At 32.1% G+C, this 20,676-nt stretch overlaps 2 protein-coding genes across 5 annotated transcripts in view; one reads left to right on the forward strand and one right to left on the reverse strand.

Annotated features, from left to right (window-relative positions):
* Positions 1-1,461: 1,461 nt before the first annotated feature.
* On the reverse strand, positions 1,462-15,673 carry LOC124356177 (ERI1 exoribonuclease 3-like). Of its 2 annotated transcripts, none has more exons than XM_046807352.1 (5): positions 15,474-15,673; positions 12,436-12,567; positions 9,764-9,973; positions 7,333-7,429; positions 1,462-1,768 (listed from the first exon to the last, which is right to left on the reverse strand). In XM_046807352.1, exons 1-5 carry the CDS (start codon positions 15,624-15,626, stop codon positions 1,692-1,694), a joined length of 669 nt encoding a protein of 222 aa, XP_046663308.1. In that variant the 5' UTR covers positions 15,627-15,673; the 3' UTR covers positions 1,462-1,691. The 2 variants fall into 2 exon arrangements, with proteins under 2 accessions (XP_046663308.1, XP_046663309.1); XM_046807353.1 differs by lacking the exon at positions 15,474-15,673 and adding an exon at positions 15,140-15,235.
* Positions 15,674-18,579: 2,906 nt separating this feature from the next.
* The window catches only part of LOC124356178 (luc7-like protein 3), a 55,056-nt gene continuing 52,959 nt past the window's right edge, over positions 18,580-20,676 (forward strand). For 2 of the 3 annotated variants that reach the window (XM_046807356.1, XM_046807355.1), the window contains exon 1: positions 18,722-18,979. In XM_046807356.1, the coding sequence (XP_046663312.1) occupies positions 18,875-18,979 (105 nt within the window). In that variant the 5' untranslated portion in view covers positions 18,722-18,874. The other variant, XM_046807354.1, reaches the window with a different exon arrangement.

A 20,676-nucleotide genomic window follows, 5' to 3' on the forward strand; every position in this document is an offset into this window, starting at 1 on the left:
TTAAAGCAGTCGGCAAGATTTATGTTAGATGAAAGTTCCCTGGACTGTGCTTTTTAACTAATGTACCAATATTATAGCTCTAAATGTTTTAAAATATTAAACCTATTTTTCAGTTTATAAAGAAACAAACATGTAAATAATGTCATTCTTAAATGTATTTTTAACTGTAGATTTGTATTAAATATTAAGTATTGAATATAAAAAACAATGTTTAACTTTTACTATTACTTTAAAGGCGTATAGAACCCAATTAGTTGTTTTTTGTTAAACAAGTAGGTTTCTCTGATATGTTTTATATATTTTTTATGTTTTATATCTTGAACAAGAATTAGTACAAAGTAAATTACAATGGCCATAAATATATATTTTTAATGTATTTTCTTGATCGTGGCAACAAGGAAACTCAACACGGGTGTCGGAAATATAATTCACTCCACTCAGAAGTGCTAATACACGTTCAAAACCTACAAAATTGCGTGCAAGGCTGCAAGTAACAAATAACTTTCAAAGTGTCTCTCTGTATCAATGGTATAAAAATAGAATCACAGTAATCATGACTGTTAAAATTACAGTTTTGAAGATGAATAGAGTTAGTCATTTACTTGGTCAATTGCTTGACACTTTGATTTTAAGAAGTAATTATTTTTTTAAATTCATAAGTGGTATATGAACTAATTGTGAAATATGTTACTTATCTAAAATGCCTTTGACATTACTGTTATTTTTTCTTAAAACACTATAGAATATATTTCAGCCTGAAATTATAAAGAAGTTGCTTAACCGTATTGCTAAGTTGGAGATATTAGTCTGTATTTAATTGTGAAAGCACCTTGTTCTCCTGTAAAGACTGTTAAAGTGAAGTAGGTTGAGAATATTGCTTGTGTGTATGATGTGTGGTTCCAGTGCCAGAATTGTCCTGGTTACATGAAAGTCTCTTACCGATAGTTATAGTCTAAATTTTTTTTCAGTAAAACAAAATTGAAGTCACCATGAATGCATGACAGAAACTATGTATTAGCTGCAAGAGAATATTTTCAATCTGCCAGCTGAGATAGCAAGAGTTCTCTCCAAACAAAAACATCCAATCCAGATAAGCTCATTTCAATCAAAATGAATTCGGGGAAAACAGAACTAAGAAGTTAAAAAAGTAGTGGTTTAAATTTTAAGCCCTCCCTGATGTATGTACATAACCTATATCTACTCATACACATCCCTCAGTATATGCTTCCTCCTAAACACTCATGGTTTGCATATCTTAAGGAAAGTCTGGATCAGTTTTAATATACATGATTGAAAAATAAAAGAGCATAAATAAGACGAAGAGCAAGACAGAGAGACAGTTAGTTGAAGGGATGAAGAAAGACATGGGGGAAGAGGGTACTTGAAGAGGGAAGATAAGAAGAACAATGGAGATACAGGAGACTTTGTGCCAATCTAGGGGATACAAATTGTAAACAATAATGTTCTTCAACTGTTATATTTAAATTTCACATAAATGTAAAAAACCAAATTTTGAGGTTACAACATCTATTAAATTATTTTATTGGTATTTAAATTCATGATGTATTTGAAGAAGCAAACAATTCGAATTAAATATCAATTTGTATAAAATCGTACTTAACCTAAGCAGAGTTGTAGTGTCTTGATGTAATGATATTTTGCCTTCCTCTTTGTATAAGTAGTAATTCAGTTCATAAAGATTTCGTATTTGGCATAGAAGATTTCAATCTTAGGGCTCTCATTATTTCTAAGTTATTTCTACAATCATCTGAAACAAAAAGAAAAAGTAAACATATATTCTTTTATATAAAGAAACCAACAATTTTTCCTCTTAATGTAAACATTAATCTTCTACAAATTGTATTTTTATTAATAATTTTATTAACAATCATCCTTATAACTCAATGTAAATTGTACTAAAGTATAAACTTTCTCCCTGAACATACAAAAGAGAGTTCTGGATAGTTTAGATTACTGTAGATGTTGCTTGGGGTTAAATGGCTTCAACTGTATTACTGTACTTAGATTTTGGATATAAAATCAGCTTATTAAAATTGCTCAATTGCTCTCATAGCAGCACTTACCAAACAATTAAATATAATTTTTATACTATTTCAAATTGTTGATTTACACCTGACGATGGATGGCATCATTGATGTTGAAAGGTCTCGTGTGAAAAAATAAAATTATTGGATAATTGTGAGTTTTTTTTTATCAAATAATAGAAAGCTATATATAACTTCACCAAACACAATCTCCAGAGTCCAAAATCACTTCCAGTATATATATTTTATATATATACACAGCATGCGTGCACAAATGCACACTCACAATCAGGTGTAAATGGGAAAAAAAACAGACAAATCAGTGTACAGGTTTAATTTTTGGGTTCCCAAGACCCTTTATTAAGAACAACACTAATCAAACAAACAAATAGAACTTAAATCAATTAATAATAAACCAAAAAGTAATAGTAAAAAAATACCCAAAAAAAATCAAGTTTCCAATCAACTGCTGTGTAGAATACTTGTGAATATTGACAATAATTGAAAAACATTACTTCTTGAATGATCTTCATAGTTTAATTTCGGTCTAGAATGAATGTTTCGTAAATTATATAATATTTATATATAATCACACACACACGCACGCACGCACTTTTTAAGATGGGTTTGTGCACTACGCAAACGTGTAAATACTGCCCAGACAAGATCGACGATGCCGAACACACGTTCTTCGAGTGTGTTCGGTGGAAGGACTATAGGAGCAGCATCGAAGAGATCATAGGCGCCAGGCTGTCCCCCTCAAGCCTGGTGACCTATATGATTGCAAAAGAGGAAAACTGGTCAGACGTTTCAGCCTACGCGCAGCAGCTTCTAAAAGACAAAATTGCAGAAAGGGACCAGTAGCCAGGATTGGATTGAAGTAATGCTAACGCGGTTCCAATTCAGTCCTCTCCGTACCATCTACGGGGAGAGAGGAGAGGAATGTTTTTTTAGTGGGTAGGAATCCCACACTACCGACATCGTATATCTGCCGTTAAATGGGCGGTGGAGTTTAGCGATGGCGGTGTCTTTGGAAGATCTTGAAAAAAAAAAAAACAAAAAAGAGGCACAAGGTGTGAAAATGTCTAGAAACAAATGTACAATGTTATACAGCTATCTTACCCATTAATGGTTTATGCAATTAACTATCTCACATCTATATTAGGGAGACATGGTTGTGTCCCATGAGGTGTCATGGAAATCTTAACACCTGCTACGCTGGCACGCAACAACTCCAGGCTGTCCATGAAATCAGCACTGACTACACAACAAGTTTCCACTTCAATTTGGCCGACAACCCGTTGAATTTCCTCCTTCAACTCATTGATGGTTCGGGGTTTATTGACATAAACTAATGGCTTTAGATAACCCCAAAGATGAAAGTCACAAGGTGTTAAGTCACACGACCTTGGTGGCCATTGATGGTCGGAACTACGAGAAATGGCGTGATCCTGAAAGCGGTCACGGAGCAACACAATTGTTTCACGGGCAGCGTGGCAGGTGGCACCATCCTGCTGAAATCACAACTGGTCAATGTCTATGTTATCCAAATGAGGTCACAAAAACTCCCTAATCATCGTACGGTATCGGTCTCCATTCACTGTCACAGCTTGCCCTTCCTGATCTTCAAAAAAATAAGGGCCGATGACGCCGCCTAACCAAAAGCTGCACCAAACTGTCACTCGTTGTGGATACATTTCCCTTTCGTTAATCATGCGAGGGTTTTCTGAACCACAGATACGCCAGTTCTGTTTATTAACAAATCCATTCAATTGGAAGTGCGCTTCATCACTGAACATATGATATTCATTGCGAAGTTTTCTTCCTCCTGCGAATTTCTCAATACCCAATCAACAAACTGTCGTCTCTTCTGGTAATCTGCCACTTTCAATTGTTGCGTCAGCTGAATTTTACAGGGGTGATATTTGAGATCGTACCGAAGAATTCTCCGTACAGAAGAACATCTTACAGCCACACTGTCACGAATCACCTCAATGTTCTGTTCAGTTTGGGCACAACGACGACGTCCAGAACTTTTGAGATCAACTGTTGAACCTGTTTCTTGAAACTTTTTCATGAGTCTGCGAACTGTTGATTCATTCGGTGCTTCATTACGTCCTAGAGTACCGCGAAGTCACCTAACAGTAGCCGCATAACTCTCTCCACTCTGATAAAACGTTTTCACTATTAACACTCGTTGTGCACAAGTAAACTTCTCCATGGTTAGACACAGAATGCACTAATGAGAGAAATATCAGCTGCGTCAACAATCGGAATGTAGTCAGAAATAGAATCAAAGTCAAACATTGTTGCCAACTGATAAAATAAAATGTACCGGTCTTTTCAAAACCGGCGCTCTTTTTGAATCACCCCGGCACATATCAATAAAGTGAATGCTGCTGTCATGGTAGTAGTAAAAGCTGCTGACTCCACGCAAGCATCAACGTTCCAGTTTTATTCACTGAGTGATGGGTCTGTGATTTTTTTTGCAAGAATTTTAACTTTGTTACCGTACTAAAAAGTGTTTTTGCTAGAAAATAACTATTAAGAAATATATAGTTTTTTCTGTTTGAAAATGTGCTTTAATAAATAACATTTGTACTAGAATATGTTATCACCTTGTTATGTTGTAACATAAAAACAACAAAACAATGGAGTGCAATAGCACCATAGTGTTAACTATACGCTTAGGTCAATGGGCTGAGTGAATAAAAACAGGTACAAGCATTTATTTGTATTATTTTGTGTTATTTGAAGTAAATACTTGAGTTGAGGTGAATAAAAGTATTTACTTGTAATTGTAACTAAACACTTGTGAAGTGAGTATAAGCCCTGAAAACTGGCAAAATTAGTTTGAATACCACATAGCTAGTAAATACTTGTACATTTGTAAGGTAGGCATGATGCTACACTTGCCACTGATTACTTGTGTTTACAGAAGTTAACACTGGGTTTATGTATTTAAGAGAAGCTAAGCTCAATGGAAGTTGAGAAAATATAACTCTAAATTAATCTATGAGACTATAAAATTTTGAAATTAAAATTTAAGTTTACATTGTAAATTATTTTTTGGAAGAAAACAGAGAAAGTCAAGGAGCTTTATCCTGAAGGAAGAAAATGTAAAAGTTCTTGAGATATGTGAGTGGCTCGGAATTTCAAAGTGGTACTGCTATCAATGCTGGGGTTGAGAAGTACTATATGTAAAACTATAGACACTATAGTACAGAAAGCTCATCATTGGATAAAATCTCCATCCACTATGAAGGAAATGGACAGGGCCAAGGGTGACTGAAGCTCCGAATTCTGGATCCCAACTGTAATTGGCTCAACAGATTACTCCCATATACACATTCAAAAGCCATCTCAGCATGGAGATGAATATGTTAACTGAAAGAATAAAACTTTGATAAATATTCAGAGCACTACTTGAAGGAATATTGTTTTTCAAGATAATTGTCAAAGCCTTGTATTTTGTAAAACCTTGTGCCAGGTTTTGCCATGGCTTCTTTCAGCAATGCAACTAATACAGCTTTACTGCCACATCCACACACAACGTCTTCAATATTCTCTATAATGAATGCTCAACACTCTGTAAGTGATTAATACGAAATGAAAGCGCAGACTAGTTTAGTTAGACCCGAATGTCTGTTCCCACCTAAATCACGAGTATTTATTTATCAACTTCAAATACAAGTTGCTAACAAGTATTTATTTTTGAGTATACCCTCCATCCACCTTGTTTTTGAATACTGTGCTGACTATGGTCACCTTGTGGTTGGCTACTGGTATATTGGTAACAAATTATCCTAGGTGATATTGCAGCATGTTTTATCAATTGGTCCTATAAGACGCATTACAACACTGTCTGCATCATTTAATAAAACTGTCCATTAAGCAGCTTTGCTAAATAAACCTCTAACTTTGAAAGGTAAAATGTTCTGGCTTCACAAAGTGCATATACTTGATGCTATATTTGACAAAAACCGTAATCTTAAAACCACCTCGAAAAGCCTCCAGCATATCATCTATTGTTTCATAGTCACTAATAGTGTAAACATCAATATATTTTTTGACAAATGTATCAAATATTTATCTTATTGGAGCAAGGTTTTCTACTGTTTTCCAAACTATTCTTGCGGTTTTGTTGTCGAAACTTATAGCTTGAACCAACATTTGGAAATGCCATTAAGAGATTACAGCAGAAAAAAAATCTGGTGTGATGCCATCATCTTTCCACAATTAATCTAAATTGATATGATAGCTTTTGCATGTAGAGAATACTAAAGAACGCTTTCAATTCCATAATGTATTTGAAGGACAAATCTTATACTGCTAAATGATTCGGCTTATAACCGCAAGGTGTTGGTTTGTGTAGTGGACTATGTTATCAATTACATCGTCTGGGAAATAAAAACTTCTGCAAAATATTACGTTATAGTTAAATATTTGGCTGCTATATTTACTCCATGCAATAGCACCATAGTGTTAACTATACGCTTAGGTCAATGGGCTGAGTGAATATATTTTCTCTAGCTGTCCTATTGCATCTTGATACTGGTTTATGTACAGTACATAGTGCTCAATAAAGCTATCAACAGCATCTCAATCTCGATTTCTTTCAAGTGGTGAATTCCCTTGTACAGCAGATGATTGGTCTGTAAGCTGAACTTCTTCATCTGATTCATCCATTGGCTGCAATTCTTGGGCTGATTTTTCACCAGACTGCTAGGATTTAGTGTCTACGTGTTGATATGTTGGCTCAGAATCAGTATCCAATAAAATTTCTGGTGTCAGTTCACTGTCTACTTCACTTATGCAATTTCCCAGTTCCAGCCACGCAAGAATACAAAAATCAATCTCATGTTCCATAGTTAAAAAAGGAAACTACGCACCCATGACAATAGTAAACACTCAAAATCATGAAATCTTGACAACTAAAATGAATATACAAACACTCCCACCGTTAGAAACAATATAACAGCAATATTCACGCACCTACTCACGCTTTAGATTCCAACTAACAGGTGCACACCCATCACTTTGACATCCTATCATCAACTCCTGGGACCTCCCACCACTGCCATTTCTTTGTACCAAACAGAAATTTCCCACAAAAACAAAGAAGAGACTAGCATGGTGTATCTTGATTTTTACAGTTATTATTACAACATATGTAAGATTAGTTAGTTTTTTCTAATACGCAAGTGATCCCAGAATAAGCAATTGCAATTCCCAAAAGGATCATACAAAGTTTCTCATTGCTTATATGGCCTGCTTAAGTACTCACCTATACCACTGTGTGCTCTTCCAATGAAGCCCAATCCTAATTGTTGACACATATCATTCAATGACTTTGGATAGTAACCGGTTGACTCCATAAAAACCTTGAAAGCAAAATAACGGCTTAGTTTTGTACATAATGAATAAGAACATAAGTGAATAAGAACAAAATGTTTAATTGATCAGAATTTGAAACTGTATTTACTTAGCTTTTACATTGTAATGTTGATGTTTTTATGAACTAAATTAGCTTTAGTGATAAGTAATTTGAATGTGTAAGACATTCCCTAAATATATATCACTATCTTATATTATGCTTACAAATCTTCTGATCATGCACTTTTGTTAGTCATCAAATAATCTTCAACCTACATGTGCATGATCCTACAAAACATTATCATATTACTGGTACTTCCCTCACCTTCTATAGCAGCCACCAGTATTTGAATATTCATGAGTTTTATTCAAACACCATATATAATATGTTGGTTCTGGTGCAAAGGTGTGGCCAAGGAATCCACCTGATGATACTGGATGATGGAGAAAAGGTCATACTATTGGGAATTCTTCAAATAATGCAGATCACAAACAAAGGGGCTTCACCGCAATAGTCCAAGTAGTATAGTACAATGTAATTCAGGAGTGTAAACATTTGGATAGTTATAATTATCTTCTACATATACTCTATTTAGTCAAAATTAACCGATTAGTAGTCAGTTACTTATTTCCTATATCTATATATATATATATATATAAATGAATGTTTGTGTGTATGTCCTTTATAGACTTAGAAACTATTGGACCGATTTTGATGAAATGTTTTGTGTTTTCAGTGGAATTCGAGAATGGTTTAGATTCACACTTTGGTCCAATTTAAATAGTTTATTTAATTAATTTTTTAATTATAAATTGTTGTTGATGTTGGAGTGTTTTATATTGGATCTGACAGACTGCGCTACGACACGTAATACAAAGCGAACTGATACTTAACAGCTGTTGATACTTTCAGCTGAAGTTCATCAAAGAGGCAGAACAATTTGTTTACATTTAAAATTTAGAAAATTTTTATTGTAATGTGCTTAATCAGTAGTGTAATGCAGGTTGCATAGAAGACGTCATTGCCTAATTTTAAATTCAGATTGCACCAATGATCAATAAACTATCTAATGCAATGAAAATACTATTAAACGCTATTATGAAAACAACCTCATTGTACAAATCTGTGAATGTTTGCACATAAGGTAATCGAATTTGGTTACATCGAAGGTAAATGAAAAGAGCCAAAAGAAGACACTTTATGATCGAAATTGGGTTTCTTTGATACATTTTCTTGAAGGCACACTCCTAAATAATACTGGAAATATCTTAAACAAAAAATTAATTTAACAGACCAAATTTGATTCTTTATAACCTAGTTTACCGAGATTCATCCATATACATTAATTGTTCTGAATAACTTATCAACACCTAGCAAAAACCACGAAAGATAGAGGCAGGAATATGGTACATACCTTCATAATACGCCCATGAGGCTCATGAAGGAACAACTATCAATTATCTCAGCAATGTTTAGAATGTGATAGAAAAAGAATAAGTGAATATAGTGTACTGTTTTCAACGGGAAAATACGTGCGAAGCCGCGGGCAACTGCTAGTCTCCTATAAAATGATGTAATCAGCTAGTAACTTACACATTCAATTTGTTTCTATGGAAAATAAACTAAACATCTTGGAGTTCAGTATATAATTGTTAATATGTTCATAAATAAAAATATACATGATTTTATATAGTATTGCTGATTATTTATTTATTTTTAATTTAGTCTAGGAAGCTTTGTTTCTTTATGGTAACTCAATTGAACATAAAAGTCAGATTAAACACTATTTTTGTATTATCAAATTATATACTGAGTTTATTCCAATCTGAAGTGAAGTTTTAAGTTTCTTGTTAATTAATAATCAGGAAACTAGGAAAGTAATAAGAAAGTCTTAAGATATTATACACCTTGTGTTGTAGATTTTATTATTGCTTTATTAAACAAGACTGTAAGTTGGTTATCTAGTAGAAGAAATAAAATTATTAAGAAGAGAATGAGATATACAATACATTTCTTACTAATTGCTTACTATAACAATATAATTCTCCTAGTTTATATCTACTCGGGACATGGCACTGGTGAGACACATAGTTCCCTTGTAAATTCATTTTCTCTTGTGACAAAATAAAAGGAAATAGCCTGCATAATCACAACATAAGAACAGTTGGCTTACAACCAAGATAGTGGCAATGGTTTGACCATTTTGATGCTCAAACTGCATCAAAATAAATTTATCAAATTTGATACAGAGGCTGACATGGTGCTAAAACACAAGTTGAGTTAACTACTTTAAATTAAGTGTGTTAAACCGTAAAGTAATTGAAATTGATTTGTAACTTACATTTTTTAAATTCAGCCACTGCATCATGAATCCTGGTACTGGAATACCAGATAGTTTGCACTGGTCTGGTAACATTATCTTCAAGTCCCAGTTACCACAGGTAACGAAAATCTTTTTACTTTCTTCATTGAAATTCTTTTGAACATTTTCATACCATTCGATAAAAGACAATAACACAATGTCAAACGTATCTTCTTTTTCCACCATATCCTGCAAAATTTAAGAAAATCAAACTCAATTCAAATTAACAGTAATTGATTACCAGTACATAGTTTGGATCTTCTTGATAAGATCTCACTGAATAGGTAGCCTGTGATAAACCATCCGGCTTAAGCTGTGATATACTAAGACACTACTTTGTAGTTAAGATTTTATATGGAATAAAAAAAGTGTTCTGATGGATTTTTTATTTATATATTTTTATTGAGTTAATTAATTTACAGATGAAATTATACATGATTACAGTAAAATAAAATTATTAACATTAATAATTATTATTACATAATTATTAAAATAAACAAATCATACCAAAGCGTTGTGGCACGCCTAAGTCAGGAATCACAACTACCATGTTGTGTGTCAAATTCACTAACTCTAAAACATGCACTTAATTAGGCGTGCCACAACGCTTTGGTATGATTTGTTTATTTTAACCTAGTTTGTAATTATGTATTAGGTTAGTTATTTACCTGACATCCACAATATTGAGTTTTGGCAAAATTCATCTTTTACATTCTGAATTAAATTTTTCAAGGGCAATCTAATTTATATTATATAACAATTATTTTAAATCAATTTTGAACCTTTAAACAGTAGTATCCTTGTTTCAACCGTCCCATGGCCAGTCAACAAAATTAATTTCCGTTAATAGCAGATGTTGGATTTCAGTACGGGAAGTGAGATATGCGCTGTTGCTGATAGCAGCTAAATGCTGCTTCTGCAATTTCCAGCATGTGGTTTTTAACACTTATTCAGTTATGTCATAATTTATTAATAATTAGCCATAATTTCTTTATGAACAGAGACAAAATTAGGGCCATATGGCCCTTTCTTACATTTAACCTCAAATGTCGTTTGTTGTTAGTTTGTGTACAAAAATAGAAACGTTGATAGTGACTGCCATGTGTTTAATGATAAGCGATGTGTAGACTACTTTATAGTTGAAAACAACGCTGATTTGTGTTTTATTTGTAAAGAAAGAATATCTATATTGATTTATAGTATTGATTATATAGTATATGTAATAGTATAATATTTGTAGACTTATGAGAAAAAAACATTATAAACGCAAAATATACTAAAATGTTCAGTCATATGGTCAGTCCAGAGCAGAAAACGAGCAATATGTGAACAAATGTATGCAAATCGTGACATTTTGACTAAGAGTTAACATCAATACAAGGGTACTCTTTAAGCAAGTTTAAAAATATGTTAAATATATTACAGGCACTGACTGGCATTAGTCACAAGTTATAAGATATCTGCAGCAAATTCGAGTGGTATTTAAATGCTTTGAATGAGTCAATGGGTGTGTTCGAATTTGAAGCCAGAATGAAATAATTTATAACCAATATGTCCGTAGTATGTGAATAATATATATTTATAATATTCTCTGTAGTTAATATTGTATATTTTACAAAATTTAATGATTTATTATTAACAGGCATAGTTTTTTTTATTTGAAACTGGACATAACTAACTTTTTAAAAATATTGAAAAGAACAGAAATTTTGGATATCAAAAGGTAAGAAGAAAAATAAAACACGAAAGAAAAATTACATATTTATCTAAATTATAACAAAGATCCTCCAAACATATTAAATATCAATCTAAAAGATAAGACAAATCCTATCTTTGAACAAATATTAAACACAGAATACTAATCAAAATTACAACTGTGTCATATAAATTTAACATCTGTTTAAATGGTCCACATGTGTATATTTAGTTGTTTGTTTATTATTTAGTTAGAGGTTAATGTTCACACTGATGATGGTTTATACCAAAACACGTGTGTCTGAAATAAAATAATTTTCAAAAAGGGTTTTAGTTCACGATTCATTATTTTAACATAAAGATAATCCTATAATGTGAAGTTAATAACATACCATTTTATAGAATCTCTACAAATCCCTTTGAAATAGCGTATTACACTTTGTTTACTATTATTGTTATCGGGTGGTCTCCAAAAAATTCCATTTTCAATAGAGTTTAGCCAATTTTGTAAAGCATAACATACACATAATATACTTAGAAAGCCGTTAAATTTGCAACTTTGAATAATAACTATTAAACATTTACTGGGAAACACCCCCCTTCGACCGCAGCTTGACTGGGTTGTACGGAATATTTTCAGATCCTACCATGTTAACCTGCCCCTTTTATGATCATCCTAGACATGCCTGTGCTTGCAACAAGTAATACATCCATGAATACTGATTACAAATAAAGAAGTAAAATTAAACAACTTTTAAACAAATGTACACTTTAGAAAATCCATCATATTATATCAGAAAATAAAAGAAATATTTAATAGCTTTTAGGCTTAATTTAAGAAACAAAGGCACCATGTTTCAATGGAAAATTAAAATAACTCTCAAGTTTCACTTTTTTGGAACTATTTTTCTAATATCAAATATAGATCCAAAATAAACGTTTAAATTATACTTTACCTGCGTAATACCTGTCAACTCTGTGCAAAAAGAAGTAAGCGTAGGATTATGGAGAGGCTTCACATAACGATGAAATGTTGATAATATATTTAAATTTGAATCAACCCATACACAGGGAAACTCTATTATTTCCTGAAACAAGATAATTATTTACAAAACAGGCACTAAAATAAAAATTAAACTATTAACATTTTTGTAGAGATAAAGTAGATTGGTATTAGTGTTTAATTGTTGTCTGGTGACGATTACCATGTACTATTTAATATTTCATAATAAGATACAATCATGGTTTATACTGAGTTTGTATTATTACTAACACTTACTACTTAATATTATACTGATTGGGCTAACACATGCCAAATAATTGAAGTTTGTAGGAGCATTGGGCTGCATTATAATAAGCGGCCACCAACACAATCGGATAATGATTCGAATTATCCATATTCATGACCATCCAAAAGACTGAAAGCAAAAATGTTGGAACAAATAACGCAATAGATATTTCATCGAACAATATGGTTTTGCTAGTTTTCAATCTTAGAAATTAATGTATAAATGTTAAAATAATTTACAAATTATAATATAATATATAATTTATATAATTACAACAAAATATAACATTTACTTCCTTTATGTATTTTCAAGAATAAACGTGACTACTTGTGAAACAAAGACGTCACTGTTTTTGCCACCATTAGTCAATTACAAAACACATGATTTTAATTTTGAATTTATTTCCAAAAACGATTTTACTTAGAACTAATTTTGAGTGATAATGCTGAACTGAATTAAGTTTTAGGCTTTTAAAATCATATTATAGTGAAGCAAGTGATGACGTCAAAAGTATATTCATAATAAAAAATTCATATAAAAGTATATATTATATTTATATTCATATAAAAGTGTATTCATAATATAAAAAACAGTAATAGTTTGTTTGATTTCAACTAAAATAGTACACGATTTTTCATTATGTTCATAATAACAAATTTAGAATGTTTAAAACAAGTCTTCTCAAGAACTTGTGTTTGTTCTTACTTTTCTTGCAGCTAAACACTATTTGATTTCCATCTTTAATTCTAGTTTTCATCTCGTCAATAAAAATCGGGCCAATTCGGTTTTAAAGGAGCAAGGTCATTGTCTTGTAACCATTTAGAACATTGCTCAGTGTTTATAAAAACATTTTGATTATGTGCATATTCATCGCCATTGTTCTTGTCGTTGTCACTAGCCTTAAGCTTTACCCTACATAAACGAAATAACAGCTGGTAATGACGACACCAGTTTAAATAAGGAAGCCGGCAATAACTATTTATTAATATCTATAGATCAAATGTCGTATTTGATAGTATCGAAATTTAAAATCAATAATCATAATCCGATTGTGGTTGTGGCAGCTTATTATACTGTAGCTGGAGCATTGTTTATTTTTCAAGCGTGTCCATGTTAACATCGTTGGGAATCTTTTATTTAACTAAGTACAAAAAATGTAGAAAGTAAACCGACCAATGAAATTGTCCCCATATTGGATTAAAAAAAACAATTTTTTATTCTATAATATTCATAATAATAGGCTTGGCGGAAACCGGTTCATGTCATATTCTTTGTTATTTACAAATTAGAATTATGTGGAACGATGTTGGGATAGTTATTTTTAGTAAAACTTTTTCCCAACACTTATAATTCTACAGAATATGCCATTGCACGGCGCTTAATGCGTGACAGTCAACTCTCAAAGGATAACATGGGTAGACTTTAATAAGCGGCCTACACTCGTTATTCAATTGTTATTATCGAATAATTTGATTGTTTTTATCCAAAGGATAATTCGATATTACAATTTAATTTAACTTAGCATATGATTTCAACTTATTAGTTATAGTAATTTAATGTAGATAGACAACAAGAAGTAATTAATATTTTAAGAATTTGAAAATGGCGATGAATATAAGGAAAATATGCAAGATATTTCTCACAAGTGACAGATTTGTTGAAGTAGCTTCTACATGTGGGTTTGGCTCATGGTAACATTTGGGGAGAATTCTTTCCTCAATTTCACAAAAGCAGGTACTTATTGATATAAAGCTAGGCAAGTTATAAGTATTGTAAGGTTTCTTTGATATCTAAGTCTAGGCCATAGTTATGTTTGTTATTATGTAATGTTATTGTAACATTTATGTATATAAAATTGTAATGTACAAGATTCTATTTGTAACAGTAATTTATTCTAACTCTTATTGTGTACAATTTTTGGTACTATTTTTTTCGGTGAAATTATGTTAACCTGTGTTAGTATGCAAAAAATTATGGCGATCGGAGCGGTAGTCGCTGATCTTAAGATTTACCCAATTTTTAAATACACCAAAGTTGGATAATAAGAATTGTTCGATAATAGCAATCGAATTAAGAATGTAGGCCTCAGGTAGGGTACGATAAGTGGCCTCATTTTTTATATCGAAATTGACAAACGATATTACTTAATCATAACCATTGATATAACCAATTGATACTGATTAATCTATATAAACAGCTGTAAACACTTTAAAATAATACATGTGATTGTATTTTTAATATTACATACTATATGATTAAGTGTATATATATATATATATATATATATATATATATATATATATATATATATATATATATATATATATATATATATATATATATATATATATATATATGTATATATACATACACATAATAATGATGTAAACCACATGAGTTGTGCCTCATAATTATTTATGAGATTTCCTGTTCGATGATCTTGTTCTGGTTTGTTTATTATTTATGCAATTTCTTAATTATTTATGAGTTTTCCTATATTCCAATATACTCATATTTTAATTTAAAACATATGATTGTTATTTAGGACAATAATATGTACGTTTATATCAATTGATAGTCTAGGATTCGAGATGCGGAAATTAGGTATCGATGATTAAATTCTTCGATATAAAAAACCGGGTCCGCTTATCTTACCCTGCCCTAGGCCTCTTATTAAATTCTCCCCGATACACCAAGTTACGTACCTGATTTTTTATTTTAGTATTCTTTTCACAAGTGCATTCAAAATCTAGAATCAAATAATGATCATACATATTTAATGTTGGCTTTTTAAAACTTTTATTAGGAACATTAAATGACTTTCTCCACATTAAAGTAGAAAAGTGCTTCACTCTCATACTTCAGTTCAGTTCAGTGTTTTAACTTTAACTTTTATCTTTACTTCAACCAAACTTTTTTTTCATCAATCTCTAGGACTTTGGTATTTCCATGTAACCTCGATGTAAACTTTATCCAGTTATTGATTGTCAAGTTGTTTCAATTTGGCAACCTGACATTCAAATGAAACTGTTGTGGTAGTAGGCATTGGATTTTTAAGGTGCAGTTAGGTACCGAGTTAAACTGAATAGAGACATAGTCTGTGGCTTATATTACTTAAAAATTGTACTGTACACTGAGCTTAGAATGAATGGAAATATTACGCCACTCCTATTTGTTATTAAACTCCGACCTATTATGCCACTTGATCGTTATTTTTTGTCACGTTGTTTGAAATTGGCAACAAAATGTTTCATGGAGGTGGTAATATAGCCGTATTTTTGTTCTCGATAAAAGTGAAGTAGCTTTAATGAGCGGAAGCCCAAAAGGTACATCGTTATAGTTTAGCTAATATGTATTAGTATTCAAAAGCTGAGCAGGGAAAATTAGATAACGACTTGGACATAATTATGTTATTAATAAATATTTTAATAATAGAATAGGGTTTTTAAATAATGAGTGTAATTGGGCACTACTGTAGAACACTTACAAGACAAGCCCCTCTTTGCATATCGGAAGATTGAGGGCGCTTATCACCCCTCTGGAGACTCTAACTATAATAGTGTGCTCTAATGTTGCAGACGACATTACTGAAGTAAGTTCCTTCAAAATGAGGTGATACCACTACAATACACAGCTGCACAACGTACTGGGTCAGGAATCGTCTCGTGTCTCGCCTACAGTAAGGTTAATACAATATTTCTTAAATATGACCTATGGAGAACTCTTACCATAAAACTCGTAGTAAGTATAACATAAAACATATTTGTTATAACCATATAATATAAATTCAGCACAAAGATTAAATGTTTTCAATGCTCTCATTTTTAATCAAAACGCTCGCTCTTGTAACATACATTGATTAATACATTTCAATTACAGTAAGTAATCCCTTTATTTGCAAGCAGTTACAACACTGTGTAACAGTACTACTAATTTAGTAATACGTGAATAAAGGTTTAATTTGACTATCATAAACTTCTCAAAAACATACATTATTATGGTTTCTTTTTCTGTTTCGTGAAGTACAAGAGTATATGTGTGCAAAAGCACAGTTAAACAGCAGACGAGTCAAAGAAATCAAACTGCTGGTTAAAAATTCAAATATATTAATTTTGTCATGACATAAAATTGAGCGAAATCTCTAAGTATCCATATAAAAACCTATTTGAAACCTGAATTTTGTAACGTCATCGTTGTAACTGATCAACCGATCGTAATTTAGCTACGCTGGAGGGGCGCCTTCAACAACCCTGCATTTCCGTGATATTCAGGACTTGCATTTGCCTATCTTCCACTGCAAGAGCAATTAAATTCCAACTGCTACAAACGTTCCCACCCGTATTTTCCCCAATTGAACTATGGACCCCACAAGTTTGTATACGAGAGTTACAGTCAGGATGTACGACATTGTTCTACAGGCAGTTGGCGTTAGACTCCGTTGATGTAAAGTTCGTCAGGAACCCTCTTCTCTGACTATTTAAAAACCCTGTGGATTGTATTAAGAGGAATTTTGTAGGGTTTTAGCTACGGCTACGACCGGCCCTGGAACAGTCACCATCACTGCCGCTCTGTCAGAGCCTGCATCGACGCGCACCGCCCCTGGACGCCCTGCGCCCTGCCACGGACACAGGGCTACCACGAGTCTCCCTACTATGGGCTGCCACTGCATTGTTGCGGGATCGACCACGCATTCCTCGACCGATAAGTCTGACACTCTACGAATAATTTTGTTTGGGACAATTCTGTACCGTTTAATTAAACATTGGCTAGCCAATAAAATCATAGACCTTTCAGTGTACTACCCGTGGAACGTGTAGGCATATGCCTACGGACAATTCGCGCCGCGCTTCCATTAGGAGATATCCAATTGGACATCTGGGATGATTATACCAAGGATTTGGAATCTTATGTGTTATTGAAGAGCTTTACAATACATTTAGGCTACAAATAATTAGTACTTTAGTTGTTCCGTATTTTCAATGTGGTCTGTGTTCTTCTTAAAATATAATATGTTAATATTTCAGCATGGTGGCCACCTGCAATTATTCTTTTGGTGTATTTGGGGATTAATCTATCATTCTCTTGTAGTGTAATCTTAAGCCAATTTTCATTTTCTTGTCGTGTATTACGATAGGAATTGCCAAATATTGGTATCACTTTGACACATTTTTAAATATTTTGTGTCTCAATCAATTGAATAATGGGTTCTTAGAATTTGTCATCTGTGAATAAGATCGATGACCCCAAATGTATGTTTCACGTAACGATGACGTTACAATTTCAGGACTTTTGACTGTCCCGAAAACACTCTTTGGGACAACGTATGTTATTATAAAAATCCGGGGAAATCCCGGTTTTCCGGGATGTTTAGTCACACTACTTATGATTACTCCCAGCAGGATTTTATACTATATATGGTGGTTGGGGGGGGGGGGGCATGACACCACTCACGGAGCTGCCAGGTTTTTGGTCTCGTTCAAAACCACAACATCGTTCACGAATACCTTATTGCTTTGTTATTGGAAATAAGTGCATTTATTTTAACATTTTTAGTTCTTTAACTAGTAGGTTAGTTACTTGGTAGACCTTAAGCATGTTTTAACAGGCTGTAATATTAACTAACACCGACAACTTTTCACATCATGAAATTTAATATTTTGTGTTTCATTCCAATGCAAATTGCAGTAGCTAGTAAAATTAATAATACTACAATACAAAACAAAGTTATCGTTTTAAATGGGTTTATATTTTTGCATTCAGATAATTTTATAAAAATGTGTTTATAATATACTTTAGCAAGTTTCAAAAGGTCTAAAACAATAATAGTTTAATAAAAACAATATAAATTTATTAATTTAAATTAAAAATAGGAGACTGTTGGCGAACCTGCATCCGTTTAGTTATAGACACAACGTTACAAGCGTCGTCTAGCAGGCAACGCAGGTATCGTATCTATTTTCCTCATCTAAAATTCATTCATAGTCATTTTGCGTAGAGTGAAATTGGGCGTAGTATTAGTTTATCGAGCATTATTGTGTCTGGTTTTATTTTCGAGTGAATTAACTGTTCTCTGATTTCATTTTTGTGTTTGACTTTATTCTTAGATATGGCAGTTCTTGCAGCTGCACAGTTATTAGACGAGTTGATGGGGCGAAATAGGAATGTAGCTCCAAGTGAAAAGACTAAAGAACTGAATTGGGAAGACCCTGAAGTAAGTAAACAGCTTTAATTATCGTAAACATATTGATTCTAGGCTGATTTCATTAGATATATGTGTACAAGCAAAAATCTTCAATAAATCATAGCCTACTCTTTCATTTGTCATAGTAAGGTGGAAACACTGAGTCTTTTCCACCCTGTTATTGTCAACGTCTTATGCATGTTGTATTTGGATGCTAGGAAAAACTCCACTGTTGTAATTTTTCCAAATAGCTTATATGGTTTTTAATTTTAGCATATTAAAGATTGTAAATGTTTGCAAGTTCCATTTGGTTGGTTGTTGCTAAGATGTTGTTGTATTAGCCTGGTAATATCCTGAGGATAGGGTACGATAAGTGGACTCAATTTTTTATATTCCTAGTCTATTTACAAATATAGGCTAAATTATAAACATGTATGTAACTAACTGATACGTACTTTGTAATTCATTTGAAAAAAACAACCTGTATCAACTGCAAACACTTTTTAGATAATATATTTAGCTTTTTAATAAGTGACTTTGAAAAATTCTAAATGAAAATTTACTTGAAAAAAAACTCGCGCAGAGACTTTAATAAGCGACACTATATTCAATTGACATTATATAATAATCATACACAATAAGCGTTATAGTTCATTACTGTAACATCAAGAATATTTTACATTACAATTTTAATAACATTATAAAAAAAAAAACAACTATGACCTAGACTAACGAGAAACCTTACAATATTTATAACCTACCCAGGTTTAATAGTGTGAATAGTTGCTTTTGTGAAATGGAATTTTTAAGAATTCTCCCCATGGGTCATCAGGAGCCAAACCAAAATGTTTAAGCCACTTAAACAAATCTCGTCAAAAAAATGTTAACAGATTTTTAGTCTCAAAAAATTAGTTAGGCTACTTCTTGCTGTTTATTGTTGTAATAAGTTGAAATCATATGTTAAGTTTAATAACTTCTAATATAAAATTTCGCATTCTATTAAAAATAATCAAATAATTTGATAAAAACAACCAAATTATGAGTGCACGCTGCTTATTAAAGTCTATCCAAAATTTCTTTGAAAGATGACAGATTTTTTTCTTGTCTTCAAGATGTGATACAGAATAATCTATTATGTGGGCAACCATAGTCAGAGACATGTGAGGCATATCTTGGGAGTAAATGTGGTTTTGTGCATTTTATCATCAATTGTAGTGACAACTTTTTAGACCCAACAACTGGTGCTGCTAATATTCAGATAGTCGAAAGCTCGTGGAGGGCTGTGAAATGAAGTTTAAACAGCAGCATACCAACCAACCTGCTTACAAATTACATCTGTGCTTTCAACCACTTCTTGAAAGCAGTTTAGTCAATCATTGCTACTTAGATGAAAGCACATAAATATATCCACAATATTTCTATTTTCTATTCTCAATTTGTATTATGTTGTTATTATTTCATTATTATTTATGAGTGTTTTCAATTTCTCCTGTTCTAATTGTTTGTTTTGTCAAAATGGTTCCTTTATTATTTATTAGATTGTCATTGTGAGTATTAAACTAATTATTTTAATTTCAAAAATAATTGTTATGACTGTAGATACATTGCTATTGATTGATAATCTCTTATTCAATATACGAATGTTATGTATCAATGGTTATGCTAATAGATATAAAAAACCGTGTCCTCTTATTGTACTCTGCCTATATGCTGATCTTCCTGTAGAC

Source organism: Homalodisca vitripennis, chromosome 2 (genome assembly GCF_021130785.1).
Source record: "Homalodisca vitripennis isolate AUS2020 chromosome 2, UT_GWSS_2.1, whole genome shotgun sequence".
Lineage (NCBI taxonomy): Eukaryota > Metazoa > Arthropoda > Insecta > Hemiptera > Cicadellidae > Homalodisca > Homalodisca vitripennis.

Bases quoted from the DNA above. Each gene is read 5' to 3' on its own strand.
- LOC124356177 (XM_046807352.1), bottom strand. From the start codon at position 15,626: ATGAGAGTGAAGCACTTTTCTACTTTAATGTGGAGAAAGTCATTTAAT. The intron at 12,568-15,473 runs GTACGTAACTTG...ATCTTGTTTCAG, and splicing joins ATACTAAAATAAAAAATCAG to GAAATAATAGAGTTTCCCTG. The intron at 1,769-7,332 runs GTGAGTACTTAA...TTTTTGTTTCAG, and splicing joins AAGAGCACACAGTGGTATAG to ATGATTGTAGAAATAACTTA.